General features: G+C 41.7%; 2 protein-coding genes across 3 annotated transcripts; one reads left to right on the forward strand and one right to left on the reverse strand.

Annotated features, from left to right (window-relative positions):
* Positions 1-481: 481 nt before the first annotated feature.
* pum3 (pumilio RNA-binding family member 3) lies at positions 482-12,338 on the forward strand. Of its 2 annotated transcripts, none has more exons than XM_031558779.2 (19): positions 482-585; positions 1,101-1,183; positions 1,333-1,812; positions 1,918-2,056; positions 2,313-2,388; positions 2,628-2,721; positions 3,157-3,223; positions 3,409-3,583; positions 4,435-4,538; positions 4,657-4,735; positions 5,551-5,649; positions 6,000-6,053; positions 6,174-6,254; positions 6,497-6,639; positions 7,081-7,303; positions 7,607-7,694; positions 8,817-8,907; positions 10,624-10,800; positions 10,871-12,338. In XM_031558779.2, the coding sequence occupies exons 1-18, from the start codon at positions 578-580 to the stop codon at positions 10,748-10,750; spliced, it is 2,211 nt and encodes a 736-aa protein (XP_031414639.1). In that variant the 5' UTR covers positions 482-577; the 3' UTR covers positions 10,751-10,800; positions 10,871-12,338. The 2 variants fall into 2 exon arrangements, with proteins under 2 accessions (XP_031414639.1, XP_031414640.1); XM_031558780.2 differs by having other exon boundaries at positions 483-580.
* A 100-nt stretch (positions 12,339-12,438) lies between these two features.
* On the reverse strand, positions 12,439-15,604 carry kcnv2a (potassium channel, subfamily V, member 2a). Its single transcript, XM_012840550.3, has 2 exons — positions 14,150-15,604; positions 12,439-12,794 (listed from the first exon to the last, which is right to left on the reverse strand). The coding sequence occupies exons 1-2, from the start codon at positions 15,464-15,466 to the stop codon at positions 12,456-12,458; spliced, it is 1,656 nt and encodes a 551-aa protein (XP_012696004.2). The 5' UTR covers positions 15,467-15,604; the 3' UTR covers positions 12,439-12,455.
* Positions 15,605-16,417: the final 813 nt, after the last annotated feature.

Genomic DNA, 16,417 nt, shown 5'->3' on the forward strand with positions numbered 1-16,417 from the left:
TTGTCAAAATTTTCTATTATTTTAATGATATCTGTGATATTACAGTTAATGTGAGGAGCCTATTACATTGCATGCACTAAATATACTTAACTCGGTTTTGGTTGTTCAACATAACAATGTAATCTTGGTTGTTTTATTACTCACAATGGCATCATTGTGAGTACACTGTATAACTTAAAAGGTTATATTGAGAAAACAAACTCATCCAACATATAAAACTAAATAATTACACTGACAAGCACACATCTGTGGGTAGGACAGGATTTCTTTCATTTTTCTTTCGTTTTATGCCAATTTTCATTTATTGAATGCCTAGGCAGTCGTTGATACAGGCTACTCTAAATAGTAGGCTACACACTGCCACATAATGGAAACATCTTCCATCCACATTATAGCCTAGCTCGTATCTTAGCGGCCCCAAACTCACAATTAGGCAAACACAAATAAGAAAATGAAAACGTGTCACATTTGCGATACTGTGTTGATTCCACCAGAGTCCACGTTGTTTACGACAGCTCTCCTGCCTATTCGGTCTTTGCCGTAAAGTGCGTTAAAGCGTGTGCACAGTGCGACTCACATGGTAAGGTAAGCAAGGGAGTGAATTTAACTTAGGTATTAACATAGTTATTACAGTGTATATTGTGACAAGTACGGAAAAATGCTTGGCCGTGCCTCGGCGTCATCTGGATGTCTGAGATCTGATTCTGTATTCAAACATTTTGTGGAGACTGATGTAAAACCTAGTGCGAAGAATTAGTCGCCAGGCTATGCTATCTAGGGAAGCTAGCGCTTAAGTCCCTAACCATACCCCCAAAAGCTTAGTTTACTTATCAGCTAGTACGGGGCTTTGTCAGAAAAAAAAATATTGTCATCGACACACTTTAGTAATTTGTACTTGTGTGATGAATGCCATTAAGGTCAGGGGTGAAATCTAGTAAATCCTCGATTTGTTTGTTAGCTAGGTAGCGTGCTCGCTAATTAGCCAGCAAGCAAGCTACATCACAGTCAAGTGAGCGCAGTTTTAAGCTTTCCGCTGTATCGAGATCCTGTCGTCAGCTTTGGCTAGGTAACATTCATACTTTTTTGTTTAATTGCGACAGAGTCACCATGGACGTAAAGCCAAAAAAGAAGTCATTTGTTCACAAGGACGGGAAAAAATCAGGAGAAGGTGGTGCTATGTCAGGTAAGGAGTGATGTGAATTTATGTGTTCCTTTTTTTAGTTCAACAAGCATGATTTATTCTTTTCCATTGTCATTATTTTGACAGGGCATGTATGCACCTTTTCCATAATTTCTAATGAAGAGTTTTGTCATTTTTTCCACTCGATACAGGTAAACCTAAAGGAAAAGGTTTAGGCAAACCAGGAAAGCGTCCTTTCAAGCCATTTGACGCCGGTAAAGGCAAAAAGTTTGATGGACCAGGAAAGAAGTTTGATGGACCCAGAAAGAAGTTTGATGGACCTAAGAAGAAATTTGATGGACCTAAGAAGAAATTTGATGGACCTGCAAAAAAGTTTGATGGACCAGCAAAGAAATTTGATGGACCCGGAAAGAAGTTTGATGGACCCAGAAAGAAATTCGATGGACCCGGAAAGAAGTTTGATGGACCCAGAAAGAAATTCGATGGACCCGGAAAGAAGTTCGATGGACCCGGAAAGAAGTTTGATGGACCCGGAAAGAAGTTCGATGGACCCGGAAAGAAGTTTGATGGAACAGGAAAGAATGGTCCACAGAAGTTCATTAAGAAGACCCCAAATGATGGAAAATTCTCCCAGAAGAGAAAGTTTCAACCGGGGAAGGAGGGTGAAAATGGTGAGGATTTTCCAACGTTTTATCAAGTGCATGGGGACAGTCATATCACCGTGTTTATCTTGCTGTGAAATTGACCATATTATCCATATTTTACTCAAATTTTAGGTTCAGAGGCAAAGAAGCCTAAATGGGACGAGTTTAAACAGCAGAAGAAGGAATTGAAGCAGAATCGCCAGCAGCTTGAGCGGAAAGACACCTTTCACGTCATTAGTAGAGCTAAGCAGGTGTGGGAAGCAGTTAGGAGGTGAGTACAAATGACATATGTTTGTTGGACTAATTGTATGATGTGGTAGACACCATGATTTTGTCTTATTCATTTGTTTTGCATCCTAATTGAGAGCGTTTCAGGTTTTATCCATGTTTGATGTCTGATTGTCAGTGCTGTACCTCATAGCCCTAAACGAATTAACCTCACCATGTACCATGTCTGAGTTTTTTTTATTTTTTTTTATTATTGGTTCCTGAATTTATTCTAAAATGGTGCCTAATAATTATTCCAGGAAAGACTGTGATAAAGACAAAAGGGCCAAACTGATGAACGAGCTTCATGACCTCGTACAAGGGAAGATAAAATCTGTGAGTGTGTTGCTCTTTTTCTTTATATGCTTAGACTTTACAACATTTCCAAGGATGTTGACAGGTTGATCGAAATTCAATAAGTAGTGATCAATAAGTATTGTGTTAGCCTACTTGTTCTTGGCAGTTTAATCGTAATGTAGGCAAAGTCTTGCTTTAGATAACAGGCAGTGTCACATTTGGCCAGTTTTATCGACTTGGGTTGCTTGTGAGCGTTAACCAAATTGTCTGTTCTCCAGATTGCCTTTGCACATGACTCAACACGCGTGCTTCAGTGTTTCATCCAGTTTGGAAATGAAAAGCAGAGACAAGAAGTGTTTGATGAACTCAAAGGTGAGTGTTCTGCCCTAAGCCGTCACATAGATTAATTGATCCATTGGTGAAGTCTTTCATATTGGGAGTTAGGATTGTGGGTCTTGTATTAGGAATAGCCATCAAAAGGGAATAAGGAATATGTCTAGCCCTTAGAAGTCTCTTATTCCCCGTGGGGAATATTGAGGTTTTTTGTAAGGGTATGATTAGATTTGCTTTAAATAAAAAAAGTTTTTACTACATTCCTTTTACTCATGTTATTATTGCTCAGGTCTTCTAGAAAATAATCATACATGCTTTTGCCTCAATGTTTTTAGTTAGGGGAACTATACAAAAACATCAAGGCATGTCAGACTACCTAAAAGAGTCCAAGACTCCCAAGTGCAGCATAGTTGTACAAATCTTCAAAGTGCTGCCCAGACACAGTCATGTGATGCCTTCTGTTTTATTTTTCAGATTCCTTTGTTGAGTTGAGCAAATCAAAATATGCCAGAAATATTGTTAAGAAATTCTTAATGTATGGGTAAGTCTCTCTTTTTCACTTGCTACTTTTCATTCATGAGAAGATTCTCATACACTTCCTGTCCACACCTACTTTCAGATTCCCTTTTTTGTCAGATGTGCACATTTAGTTTAGAGACCATGAATTTAGTAAGAGGATGTCCGCCAACAGTCCGGCTTAAATGTGTGCTGTGTTTTCTCCTCCAGGAGCAAGCAGCAGGTGGGGGAGGTGATGTTGGCCTTTAAGGGAAACGTGCGGACGATGCTGCGTCACTCAGAGGCCTCGTCCGTGGTGGAGTATGCCTACAACGACAAGGCCATCCTTCCACAGCGCCTCATGCTCACCGAGGAGCTCTACGGAAACACATTCCAAGTACTCAAGGTATACACCCACCCCCGCTACAGTTATTCTTAAAATGTGATAAATAATTCAGTTATTTTGTTATTGTTACTGGTTTAGCAGTGTTAAACCCCATACCTAGTGAGTTATCTGTATAGAGGTTGCTTTGAAGGATCTTGATTGTTTACAGTAGAGAAATTTGTCTTGGGATTTAATCTGTGCCTTGCATCTTGCCCACATGCCGTACATCAGTCAAATGCAGTAGAATCGCGTGTTAACGCTAATGGATATACACAGACCTGTGTAGATATAAATTAATTTTTACTCATGTGAGTGTAGGCAGTTGACCTTATCTGCCCCCATGTCTTGCGTACATAATGGGTGCTATGAGAAGCTGCACATTCTTAGGGTAGGGATTAGCTGTATGTGTACGTCCTGACTGGTGTGGTCAGAATGCACACATGAGATGTCCACGTCCACACTGGTTTTGGTTGCCTCTATTTGCCATTATTTATGTCAGTCACATATAAGTGCTTTTGTTTTTATGTCATATTTGTTTAATGTTAAGTTTTGCATCAGTGCTTGGTATATATCGGTAATATTTTTTTGAATGCCGCAATTGTTGCAGCAGAATAAATGACCCCATTCCACCTGATGTGCATCAGCAAGTCTGAAAAGGCTGCTTTTATGAACTTAATTTTTGACATGATCACTTCAATTAACCTACATCCTCAAATGAATGGCTATACAAGATTGCTTTTAACTGTGGATAATTCTTAGATAGAATTTTCAATTGCATAGAAAATGATGGGGATGTGTGCAAACATTATATATCTTTCGGTTACTGATAAATGGACAGTGTTAAGTAAAAGGTGTTATACTTTCTATTGCAGTCAACAGTTTGTCCCACGCTAGACAAGGTTCTTGAAATGAACCCAGGCAAGATAGACGGCATCATGGAGGAGATGAAACAGATTCTCACACCCATGTCACAAAAGTGAGTACAGCATTAAAAATGTTAGATTTTTAAACAAATATATTGTTATTTGTTAAAAAAAATACACCTACAGTTCCTCTCTGAAATGCACTGAACACAAATATTTCTGTTAAAACAGAGAAGCTGTTGTCAAACATTCCCTGGTCCATAAAGTGTTCCTGGATTTCTTCCTCCATGCCCCAGCCAAACAAAGAACAGTAAGCGTCATACTTTGCTTTAATAATTCCTTCTGCTTTTTGCTGCTGTGTGTTTGGTTGTGCTGTAGGGCAGTGTTTCTTAGCTGGTGGGACGTGTATTCATTCTGAGTGTCGCGCAGTGTGTTCCTTCAGAACTTAAATGATGTTTGTAGAAAATATATGAACAGTAGCTTTCATTTTTAAATGGGCAACGGCTGAGTCTTTGCCGTTCTCATGACTCAATCACAAAGGGAAAAGGGAGCTCCTGGAAAGAGGCCGAGAAAGTCCTGCGTGAGCGGCAGATGCATAGCCTACTGTATGAGAGTGTGACGTGACGGCTGGAGTAGTGCTGTAACATGAGCGGGGAGAGCTACCAGTTGTCTACAGGGATGCTACCGGTGGGCTTGTTAAATATTTGTGTTAGAATTCATAATGGTTCACATGGTTTGCAGCCCATTGGGTTAGTTGTAAGTTGAAGTGCTCAGTACATTTGCAAGCTTGTGAAACTCCATGTGAGTCCGTTGGATGCCATCAGACATTTTAACTATCACATATGAACAGAAACAGAAATAATAACAAAACCCAGGCAGCAGTGTTAGTGTTATGTTAAATATTTCAAATAAATCGCAAAAATAAAATAAAAAACTAACATAAATATTGTGTTTATATTGTTATATGTCCTGTTTATATTATATGTTTACTTTATAGTTTGAATTCCAGTAAAGTTGGGTCACAGCTTAATGACCATGGAAATTGTGGGTCCCAAGGTCAGACCAGTTGAGAACCTATGCTGTAGGTTACTGTGTGTCTGCTAACATCTGTGTCCCTCTGCGTAGGAGATGATCGAGTCCATCAGGGAGTCGGTTGTGTACATGGCCCACACCCATGACGGGGCACGGGTGGCCATGCACTGCCTGTGGCACGGGACCCCCAAGGTGAGGCTGAATGTTTATCGTAACGGTGTTAATTACCGGCATGCGTGTGTTATCAGCAAACGTTCACGTTGTCATGTTAATCCATTATGTATGTATACTTGTGCATATCGATTGTTTAATAGAATGGCCGATGTTTAACACAACTCTCTGATAACAACGTAGCTACGCTACATGTGGTTAGCTCACGAAACCACTGTCTGCCCCTCATACACATCACTTGTACATTTTTGACTAAAAAAAGAGTGATTCGGCCTCTTTTTAAGGCCTTTTGTATGTGGCATTTGTTTCCTGCCATTTCTGCTGTTCTGGTGGTTTGTGTTTGAACATCCACTATGCTGTTCTTGTTTCAGGATAGGAAAGTCATTGTCAAAACCCTGAAGACCTACATAGACAAATTTTCCGTGGTAAGTCATATAGTCTGTAGATATATTGTCTTAAGTCTTAACTCATAGAAAGTAGAGACATTTTATAGTGCGATCTGATATTGAGATACATCCATGTGTGTTTTCTGTTTCTCTGTCCAGGGGGAGTACGCTCACCTAGCGCTCCTGGCTGCCTTCGACTGCATCGATGACACCAAACTAGTCAAGCAACTTATCATATCAGTGAGTCATTCCCAAATTTGACTAAATGCACGACTACTGGAACCTAGTACACTGTAGAACTTGCATGTATGTAACTCAGGCTCAGACTACATAAAACATGCCAAACTAGTTGTTTTTAATAGTGTCATCCCAATGATATTCACTGAGCACTGAAGACCATGACTGAGTGTCAGTTAGGTCCATGGATAACATGACGGTATAAGAATGGCAATTTTAACCGAACTTTACACACTGATCTGCAGGAGATCATCGCCTCCCTCACTGAAATCATCAGCAACAAACACGGCAGGAAGGTGCTGCTGTATCTGCTCTGCCCGCGGGACCCCGCCAACCTGCTGCCCGAGATCATCCAGCTGCTGGAGAAAGGAGATGGGAATGCATACAGGTCTGGAGCTGGAGTTTGCATCTCTGTGTGTTTCTGAATAACAGTTAAATGTTGGTGAAAGACCATCGGGTCAAAGGGGTGTATTCCACGGTTGTTCTGAATCTAGCTTTGTGGTTCCCGCACATTGCCTTTTAAAAGTGGGGTGTGGGGGTTATTATTCAAAACATTACTCAAAGTATTTATGAATTAAGGTAATTTCAGATACCTGCAGCTGTCAATATAGTTTATATAGGTTAAGAAAAAGCATCCAGCCTCTGTGGTCAAGGACAAGAAGGTGCTCATGTGTCCTATTTAAGGTAGTGTGTGCATACCTGATCTTGGGAGATGGGCTTAGATTTAGCATTCTAGAATGAAGGATTAGCCACGAGGCAATCTAAATTCGCTGTGTGGCTATGTCTTTCCATTCAGCGAGTAATGTTCATCTGCTCTGTGCCTCTGCAGTAAGAAAGACACAGCTGTTAGGCGGCAGGAGCTGCTAGAGGCCGTCTCCCCAACTCTGCTTCAGCACCTGACTGAAAATGCACGTGCCATGGTAACGGACAAGGGCTCTATCAACGCCGTGAGTGACATCCTGGGCGGAACGGTTGGCGACCTTCGACCTGCCATGGAGGCAGTTGCCGACATCGCTTCTGAGGAGTTTGTACCTGGTGGAGTGGAAGGACAGGTGAGACCTGTGGGACTTTTATCTCCCTTTTTTCTTTGTCATACATATTCCTGTGTATGTCTTTCTCTCTGTCGTAATCTCTAATCTTGTTGCGCTTAATCTGTTTCTGCATTAATCTCTCTCAGCCCCAGACACTATGAAAATGAGACCATTTGTACCTATTAGTGTCTGTTGTCTTTTGTGTAATTACCTAGTTAGTGGCCAGTTGTGGCGGATATACAATTATCACATAATAAGGTGGCATTGAGGCTAACAATAAACTCTTAAATTGAATTCAAGTCCCGGTTGTCCTCTGTGTTGCAGCTGCACATGGCTGAGCATCCTGCGGGTCATCTGGTGCTGAAGTGGCTGATCGAACAGGATTCCAAGATGAAGGAATCGGGCAGAGAAGGTGAGGGCTGATGGACTACTGTAGATTGAAGCTGCCGCAAAAACAGTTTGCAGTTTGTCCAGAGAAATGTGTGTATATCACAGTAATTAGTTTCACATCACAGTTGCAGAAGACAATCCCTTTGCTTTAGGTGTGATTAAATATGTTTCATTAGAGGGTACATATACATAGACTTTGAATGTTAAGTGTAGTTCCATAGTAATTGTATAGTCTGAGGCCATACTTTATTTCTATGTACTCATGTGTAGAGTTTGCTTTGCCAGTTTTGTGCTTGAACTCCAGCCTATTTCTCTGGCATAGGACCAGGTACTATACAAGCTAGTATAGTCATTTGTTAGATGGAGTTATTCTCTGTTTACTGCAGATGCATTTTAGATATGTGTGCCCTAAATTGAGCCTCTGGAGGGAGCTGTTACACTAGAAAAACAGACAGTGAGTTGTGTTTTGTCTTCAGTGGAGCTTAATTTCGAGTAACACAGGCTTTTTTAAGTTTTGCTGTAGACCACAAGACTAAAGGGAGGATGTGGGTAATAGTCAAAGACAAAATGTGGAAAATGCTGTACAATCAAACCGATATTAAGGGTTTACTTCATACACACTATTGGACTATGTGTTCTTCACTGCCACTTTAGATGACAGGAACCATAACTGCAAGTTGTTTTGACAAGCAAATATAAACAAAGTCCTTATAGGCAAGTCTTGCCACATGGCAGCCGTCTTGGCAAAGCATCTGGGCAGCTTTTTTGGGCAAGCAAGATCAGGCGCCTTTCTAAATTAATGGGGATGAACTCATAACTCCAGATAAAATGGTCAATCAGACCTTAAATGTACGTAGCTGGAATCACTGTTTAAATCTGACTCTAGAATATGGCTGAAAAATACTTTATTTTTCAGGTTGATTTGCTTAAAGTGTGTGTGCGGTAGGCACAGGGTTTCTGGATGTTGTGCCTGGTCTCCCTGCACTATCAAGCCTGCTTGAACTCATCAGACAATACTGTTAATCCAACCAACAGGGAGTAGGACAAATGTTTAATAGAGATGCATCGCTTTGTGCTGCCGGATGCAGAAGGGAGAGCCTGAGGTGGAACGAGTGTTAATCTGACTGAGTGTGTTGGTCCACAGAGCGTTTCTCCCGGGTGTTACTGGAGAAGGTGGGTCTGGAGAAGATGAAGGCCTGGGTGGCAGTAAACCGTGGAGCCATCGTGCTTGGCTGGTGAGTGCATGTCCAATTCTGTGTATACGCATTACACATTACTTAGCACTAGGAATGTCATAAAAGATCAATATATTGATCATTGTTCGGCACACATTTTCCAGGCATCGATGTATTAAAATTAGCTGGTATTTAGATTAGACGCCTGATATATCTGCTCTCCAGTTCGTTCAGTTGGTCTTCTGTTTAATATAGTCTGGAATAGTAGCTTTCTGTGTCCACAAGAGGTGATATAAAATCAAGGCCTTCTACAGTTATTACTAAATGACCTTGCTCACCTCTCACCCCTAACTTTGTAGGCTACTGCTGGTGGATGTTTAAACTAGGATAAACTAGGCTAATGTTATGGTGGATGTTTAAACTAGGGTAAACTAGGCTAATGTTATGGTGGATGTTTAAACTAGGGTAAACTAGGCTAATGTTATGGTGGATGTTTAAACTAGGGTAAACTAGGCTAATGTTATGGTGGATGTTTAAACTAGGGTAAACTAGGCTAATGTTATGGCGGATGAACATATTCAGAGGGTTTTTGGGGAAGAGCAAAAGAAGCAACGTTTGGAATCATATTTGAGCGTTTGGTGGGCTATGCAGCGGCTTGTAATGTGGTGGAGAGTTCCTTTTTCCAAAACATTCTAGAGGAAATGAAACTGTTGATGATGAACAATCTGACCTGACGAATTGAAAACTCGTTCAAACAGGCTGGCTAATATGGTTACATCTAGTGGTACTTCCTTATATGACACTGAAAACCGGTAAGCCCCTTGCAGTTTAGATAATTAAGGGTTTGTTGTAGTAAAGACGCCTATTTATTTCCATCTGAAAAAAATATATAGATATAGATCGATAACCATCAGGTACATTTTCTGATTATCGAAGCCTGACCACACTGCTGTTATTAGAAGATACACAACACTACACTAAGCATGTGGATGTTTTCTGTATAGTCAGAGTTCAAATTGTATGAACTTAAATACAAGAGTTCAGAACCCTCTATCAAGCCAGATTTCTTGCCCTGCCTTTGTAGGGCTGGATTATTCATCCAGGCTTTGTTTCTATCCTGAAGAGTTTCATTCCCAGCAATCAGCGTCTGAGCATGACCAGTCCCCCCCCACCCCCCCAGGACTAACACACTTACTCAGGCGCAGGATGCCAATCAGACGCATGCCCGAACTGGGGATTACCTCTCCTCCACTCCCTCGGTTTTCTTCTCTGCTCTCATCCACTCCCTCTATTCTTTACCCCTCTCCTCTCTGGCTCTCCCCTCTCCTCTCTGGCTCTCCCCTCCCCTCTCTGGTCCTCCTCCTGATAATCTCTTAAACAAAAACCGTAAGCAGTGGTTTGTTTGTTCTGACTTTGTTCCCATGGTACTTTTCTTGAACATTTGTTATTTATTTATATATCAACAAATGTATGACTTCAAAACAGACCAGTGTTTGTATTTCAAAAGTAAAATGTGATCGAAAAGTTGTTGTCTATTTACCAACACCCACTACTCTGTACTGTACAGCAGGGAACTGTTTTAAACCCCAAGGCTGAGCATAGGACTGTCAGTAATGTTTGAACAGAAGATTCATATTTGAAGAGGGCACAGCCCGCCTCTTATGCATTTTTGCGTGGCTTGCTCTTTCCCTTCTCCCTAGTCTTCTGTCTGAATGATCTTTCTCTTATGAATTTAAATAATTGCAGCTGTAATAAACTGTGTGTCTGTGTATACAGCCTTCTGCAGAGTGCTGATGATGGAGTGGCTGAAGAAGTCAAACAGGCCCTGAAGATGATCGTCCCTGATCTCAAGGAGATCAAGAACTCTAAAGGAGTGGAGGCGCTGTTGGAGAAGCTTGACTGAGGGAGGCAATGAGAGACACTGTGTGTGTGTGTGTGTGTGTGTGTGTGTGTGTGTGTGTGTGTGTGTGTGTGTGTGTGTGTGTGTGTGTGTGTGTGTGTGTGTGTGTGTGTGTGTGAGAGAGAGAGATTGATGCTCCGGTTAATGGATACCTTGGTTCACGAATCTGGAGAAACCTGGGCACTGTTCAAAGCAGTCTTTGCATTTTCAAGGATCTCCGCCCGAAAGATGTCTCTGTTTGGACCTTCACTGCCCATTTGTTCCGGCCCTGCTGTCATTTTATGTGTTCAGGGTTGACGTACATACAATGGTCCAGCTAATCAAGGCGCACAGGTCTTGAACCATTTTTTGTCAATTTGTTAAAAATGTTACCTTGGAATAATGGCTTTTATGTATTTAAATATAAAATACATCAGTAATAATCTGTTGGCACAGTCTTTACTTTTTCAAAATGTTGGGAAACATGTTTGTTTCCTGTTTGGGAAAAGGCCATGTTGCAACCACCATTAGGCTCTTTAGAATTTAAACATGGATCTCAAATTTGGAATACCGCACCTCCTTCCAAATAAAGGGAGATACTGTGTATAGACATGTTTTAGTCGAGCACATCACTCACGTACACATCAGAAAATTAGCTGGTTTTCAAAAGGAACCACTTACCCTGGCAAACCTGACACACCATTTTTAGGACATCGTTGGCCTTGGCAATCTACTCATCTGAAATAGTGTGTGAAGTTTGGGCTCGTCACTAGATGTTTGGCCCCCAGAATTGTAATGTTTTACATACACACACACACACATTGGTTGATATGGGGTGGGACAAATGCTGCCATTACCTTGCCATTAAATCCTAGAGCCCGTTGTCCGTCGGAAGTCTCATTCCATCTGCCAACTGGGAGCTGAGAGACTGTTTATATGCCCAGCAATTCTTTCCCAATCCCTGGCATCCCTCTATTTTTTACAGATTATACTTTTTAAAGTATTATCAACGTCTGCATGGATGCTGCGTTGAGATATAATTGAATGTCAATAACGTTTTATAGAAAATAATCAAGATAGGTAGGCCAATCGTGCAGTGGCAGACGTAACATGCTGCCCAATCGGAAAACATGCTTATCAAAACAATGTAATCATTAATGGTGTGGCCTAAACATAAAGCGGCCTTATGCGATCAGGTCAAGACTTACAGATTCCCACCGAGAGCAGGGAACTACTGGAACTCCACCAGATCATCTGTGCCCGGCTCTGGGTTACAATTCGTTTTTATCCATGTGATCATACATCTTTACGTTTATAAAATGTTTGTATTGTCTGTAGTAGTAGCAAAAATAGACTTTCAGATTTTGTATGTATGTAGGCATAGGTCGAGATGATTTTCTTATTTTGCTATCATATGACAGAACGTATTCCTGACATTAAAGTTAGTTTAACTATACTAACTATAATTAACTATAGTTCTATTTCAGAATATGCAACATCAAAGAGGAGCTCACCCCAAAGAGCCACCCCGCAGTAAAGTGGTCTCTGGCTGTGGTTTACAAATTTGTCCATGCTAATTGTCAGAATAAATAAAGAAGTTCATTGCTGATCACTCAATTGAAGTGTGAATGTGGGGGGTGCAAGCTAATTATTGAGCCTTGGGCAGTTCTTCTGTGTCCTAACTACAGAAATACGTGTGATACAATAGGGCAATACAGAACGTCCTCATTCAACCGGGAAGTTCAAGATGGCATTTCTCAACTCCCGACTCGTCGTGGAACGCAGTGTAACTTCTTTGGAAAGGTTCCCGCACACGCGTGGCATCTTTGCAGCAGTCTGCGAGCTTCTGAACTACTCTCCCACCAATGCGGAGCTTGCCACGTCCCTTTAAAGTTGACGTGAACTCGTGGGACTTCAGTTTGGAGTAATAGTCTGAGAACTTGTTGTAGAGAATGGAGATGGGCATGCCGTTCAGAATGATTCCAAAGGAAATGCAGATGAAGGCGAAGAGCCGGCCCAGGTGAGTCTCGGGGTACATGTCGCCGTAGCCCACGGTAGAGATGCTTGCCTAAAGGGGAAAACATGCAGCCTTTACAAAATGTTAGAGGCTTGCCATTATTATTATTTTGTTACAATAGATGTAAACGACTTCATACACCAGCTTCTCCTTTTTTGTTTATTTGACACATTTTTTTGTAGTTGAAAGGCTAAATGAAAAGTTCCATTTTTAATTTAGGTCTGCTTGGATTAACATTGTTGTAGGCTAACTATGACTATGACCCGAAGAACGCACGGGGTAGAAGCACTTAGGATTTCCCCCACATTTCTGACATTCGGTGGTGTCATGTCTTATTTACATCCTGGACAGGCACCGACTTTAGTGTGACCTGTTGAACAGGAACAGAACAGACAGCCTCAGTATCTGGAGTACTTTTTGTAAAGGACGCGCGCATGAGTGTCAGTGGCTGTTAATGTGAGTCTCAAAGTAAGTGTTTAATAGCCTTACAAAGTGAAGCCCAGAGACACAATCCAATTCTGGCACCTGGCCAGGTGGTTAACTCTCCAGTATCCTGACCACCAAGGATAAGTGAAATCCTTGGAATTGTATATTTTTTGTAATTCTTATATGAGCAGACATATACAAACTGAAAGGGTAATTTGATTTAGTTCAGTTTTTGGTAAAATTATCAAATTGTGCTTTTTTTTTTTTAGAAAATAAATAACACATTTGTTCTTCAAGGTCTCACGCAGAATTATTTGAGTAGTTGTCCTTTCACATTCAGAACATACTGCATTCGAGGATATTTGAAGTTATGTGTGTCAGACAAAGATTATCTTAAGACCCTTACTAAGCTCCAGCGGGCGCTGTAGAAATGATGAGCTACTGTTCCATGTAGAACTGTAGGTTATACTGATAACACTTAAAACATATAACTCAAAGGATGGTAAGAATAATAATACTGAGAAAGAAAGTTTAATAAAACAAATAAAACAGAATTCATTTGATGCTTCAATATTAAATAAATAGGTGATAAGAAAAGCAAATCTTCCAGCGTTGCTCTGCAACTATTTCCCTTTGCACTTAACTGGAAACCACCAATGTAATATGCCAATCGCTACAAATATTGATAAAAAATATATATACAAATTGCCATTTTTAGGCAATATGATTATTTTAGCGTGTGACCTAAAGTTACTACACTTGAAACAAAGAAGGTTATGAAGGTTATGCTTATGGGGAGATTGACACCTTCTTTTATTTGTTGGTCTATATACAGTATTTAACAGCAAAAACTACTCTCCTCCACACTGATATATGAAGATAGGTAGGTATGTATAAACAGTGATATATGAAGATATGTGGGTCTGTATAAACAGTGATATACAGTATGAAGATAGGAAGGTCTGTATAAAGGTACTTACAGCAGCCCACCACCAGGCGGCTGGCATGCTGGTGAAGTTGGTCTTGTGGACATCGTGCTCCACTGTGTACACCATGGCAGAGAACGTGAAGATGCCCATGGCGATGAACAGGAAGAGGCAGCCCACCTGTTGGTAGCACTGGCGCAGTGTGAAGCCAAACGCCCGGAGGCCCGTGGAGTGGCGTGCCAGTTTGAGGATCCGGAAGATGCGCATGAGCCTCATGATGCGCAGCACCTGGCCAAGTTTTCCCACGCGGGCGACTGTCTCGATGTCGCCGTGGTGGGCCCGGTCCTCAGTCTCGAAAAACTCGAGGAACATCTGCAGGTGCAGTGGCAGGATGGCGAGGAGGTCGACTGCATTGAGCATGCTGCGACTGAAACGCTTCAGGTCGGGTGTGGATATTAGACGCAGAAGGTACTCTATGGTGAAGAAGGCGATGCAGAAGGTCTCCACGTGCTCCACGTATGAATGTCCACTCAGCTGGCGGGTTGGCGTGGTGTACTGCATCTCCTCGACTGTGCTGAGGGTCAAGGCCACCAGAGAAACCAGCACGAAGAAGCTTGAGGCCAACGCCATGAGCTTGGCTGTGATCGAGGAGAAGGGCATCTCCATGAGGTTCCAGATCCTCCGCCGGGTGTTTCCGAACGCCATCTCCTCAAACAGCTCCTCGTGTTCTTCCGTCTCCACTTCAGCCTCAAGTTCTCTCTGTATCTTCAGCTGCTCGTTCAGCTCATCCTGGCGTTCCTCAAAGGAGATGCGGCAACAGCGATGGGTGCTCTTGATCCGGACACCCCAGTAATTGATCTCCTCCAGGAAGTTGCGAGGGCACAGCTCATCTTTGATCCAGAGCACACCCGTCCGGTAGAAATTGAAGATGTTATGGAAGATGTCTGGATCTCTGTCAAAAAAGAACTCATTGTTTTGGACTATGTAGTCATCACACAGGTCCAACTTCCTGTTGTGGTCAGTGAACGTTGCCAGCCGACCTATCCTTGTCTTAGGGTACTTCGCTGCAGACCTGTAGGAGATCTGGTACACCTTACCTCCGACGTTGATGTTGAGCATGTAGTTCTTGACTGGAGAGGCAAACCTCATTGAGGTCCCTGCAATCCTGTCATCATCATCATCCTCGTATTCAGCGTAGATGTCATAGATATCTCTGTTTAGCTCCGTCAAGGAGTTCCATGGCTTCAACAAGCTGTGTTGAGCGAAGGGTAGGTCGATGTCATCCCCGGGGTCTTTTGCTGCTGGGGCTGGACATCCCACTTTGTAGTTGGGAAAGAGACTCTGCCTCCTAGCCTTGAGATTTTGATTCATACTGGTGGTCCTATGCCGGATGGGACTTTAAAGTTACTGGATGCCTGGGCGCATCCTTTGGTGTAACAATGTCCAGTGCTCAGTGTGTCTAATGTTGCCGACTGAGAGGATCTGGGTGCTTAAAGGTTTAAAAACCATTATCCTCTTCCCCTGATCAACTCACTCTGTCTCCGCCCCGACGTCTCTCACTCACCTATCCTGTACAAATTTCAACGACCATTGGCGGTCCAATTTTCATGTGACACAACATACTGTTTTGCATTACCCGTATGGAAAGTGTATAGCATACTTTCAATAAAACAATGACCAGTCAAGTAGAGTGATATTAGAAGATAGTCCGTGTTGTTATTGTTAAGCACTGTATAAGCACAGCAAATAGGACATCATACATCATACATTCAAGTATGGTCACTTGCCATTCTTCATATTTAAATTAAAGAAATATAGAAGGAATGAAGTAGAAAGAATGCCTAACGCCATCCAGTGCTCTATGTAGTCTCTACTTATGACTGAAACCTATGATGTCTCGATATTCTAGTATTATGTGTTACAAGATAGCACAAATCAATCAGCAATGGGAAAGAGATTTATCACAATTCCATATCTTCTGCCCTTGGGAATTATATCCAGGCTTCTTGTGGCATGCAGATTACAGGGCTCAGATTATGAGTCAGTGATGTCATAGATAGGTCAGATGGGGAAAGCCCTCAAGGTCTTATTCATGCGGCTTTAAAAATGCCTGTGAACACATGGACCACTCTCGATTGCTTATTGCAAACAATCCAAAAAGAAAACAAATACCATATTAAAAGTATGCTATTTCACATTCATACTGTGCCATCTGTTTTTGAGTAAATTTGAGTAAAGCACCCAGACATAAAAGAAACCCCAGTTCAGGAAGTATTTTTGTCTTCCTTCTGGATAATTAACAAACTATGTAGATCATTTACC

This window comes from Clupea harengus, chromosome 21, assembly GCF_900700415.2.
Source record: "Clupea harengus chromosome 21, Ch_v2.0.2, whole genome shotgun sequence".
Classification (NCBI taxonomy): Eukaryota; Metazoa; Chordata; class Actinopteri; order Clupeiformes; family Clupeidae; genus Clupea; species Clupea harengus.

Coding starts and splice junctions, on each gene's coding strand:
- pum3 (XM_031558779.2), top strand. Junction 5,650..5,999: donor TGTGGCACGGGACCCCCAAG/GTGAGGCTGAAT, acceptor TTCTTGTTTCAG/GATAGGAAAGTCATTGTCAA. Junction 6,640..7,080: donor GGAGATGGGAATGCATACAG/GTCTGGAGCTGG, acceptor GTGCCTCTGCAG/TAAGAAAGACACAGCTGTTA.
- kcnv2a (XM_012840550.3), bottom strand. CDS start 15,466: ATGAATCAAAATCTCAAGGCTAGGAGGCAGAGTCTCTTTCCCAACTAC. Junction 12,795..14,149: donor CCGCCTGGTGGTGGGCTGCT/GTAAGTACCTTT, acceptor TTTCCCCTTTAG/GCAAGCATCTCTACCGTGGG.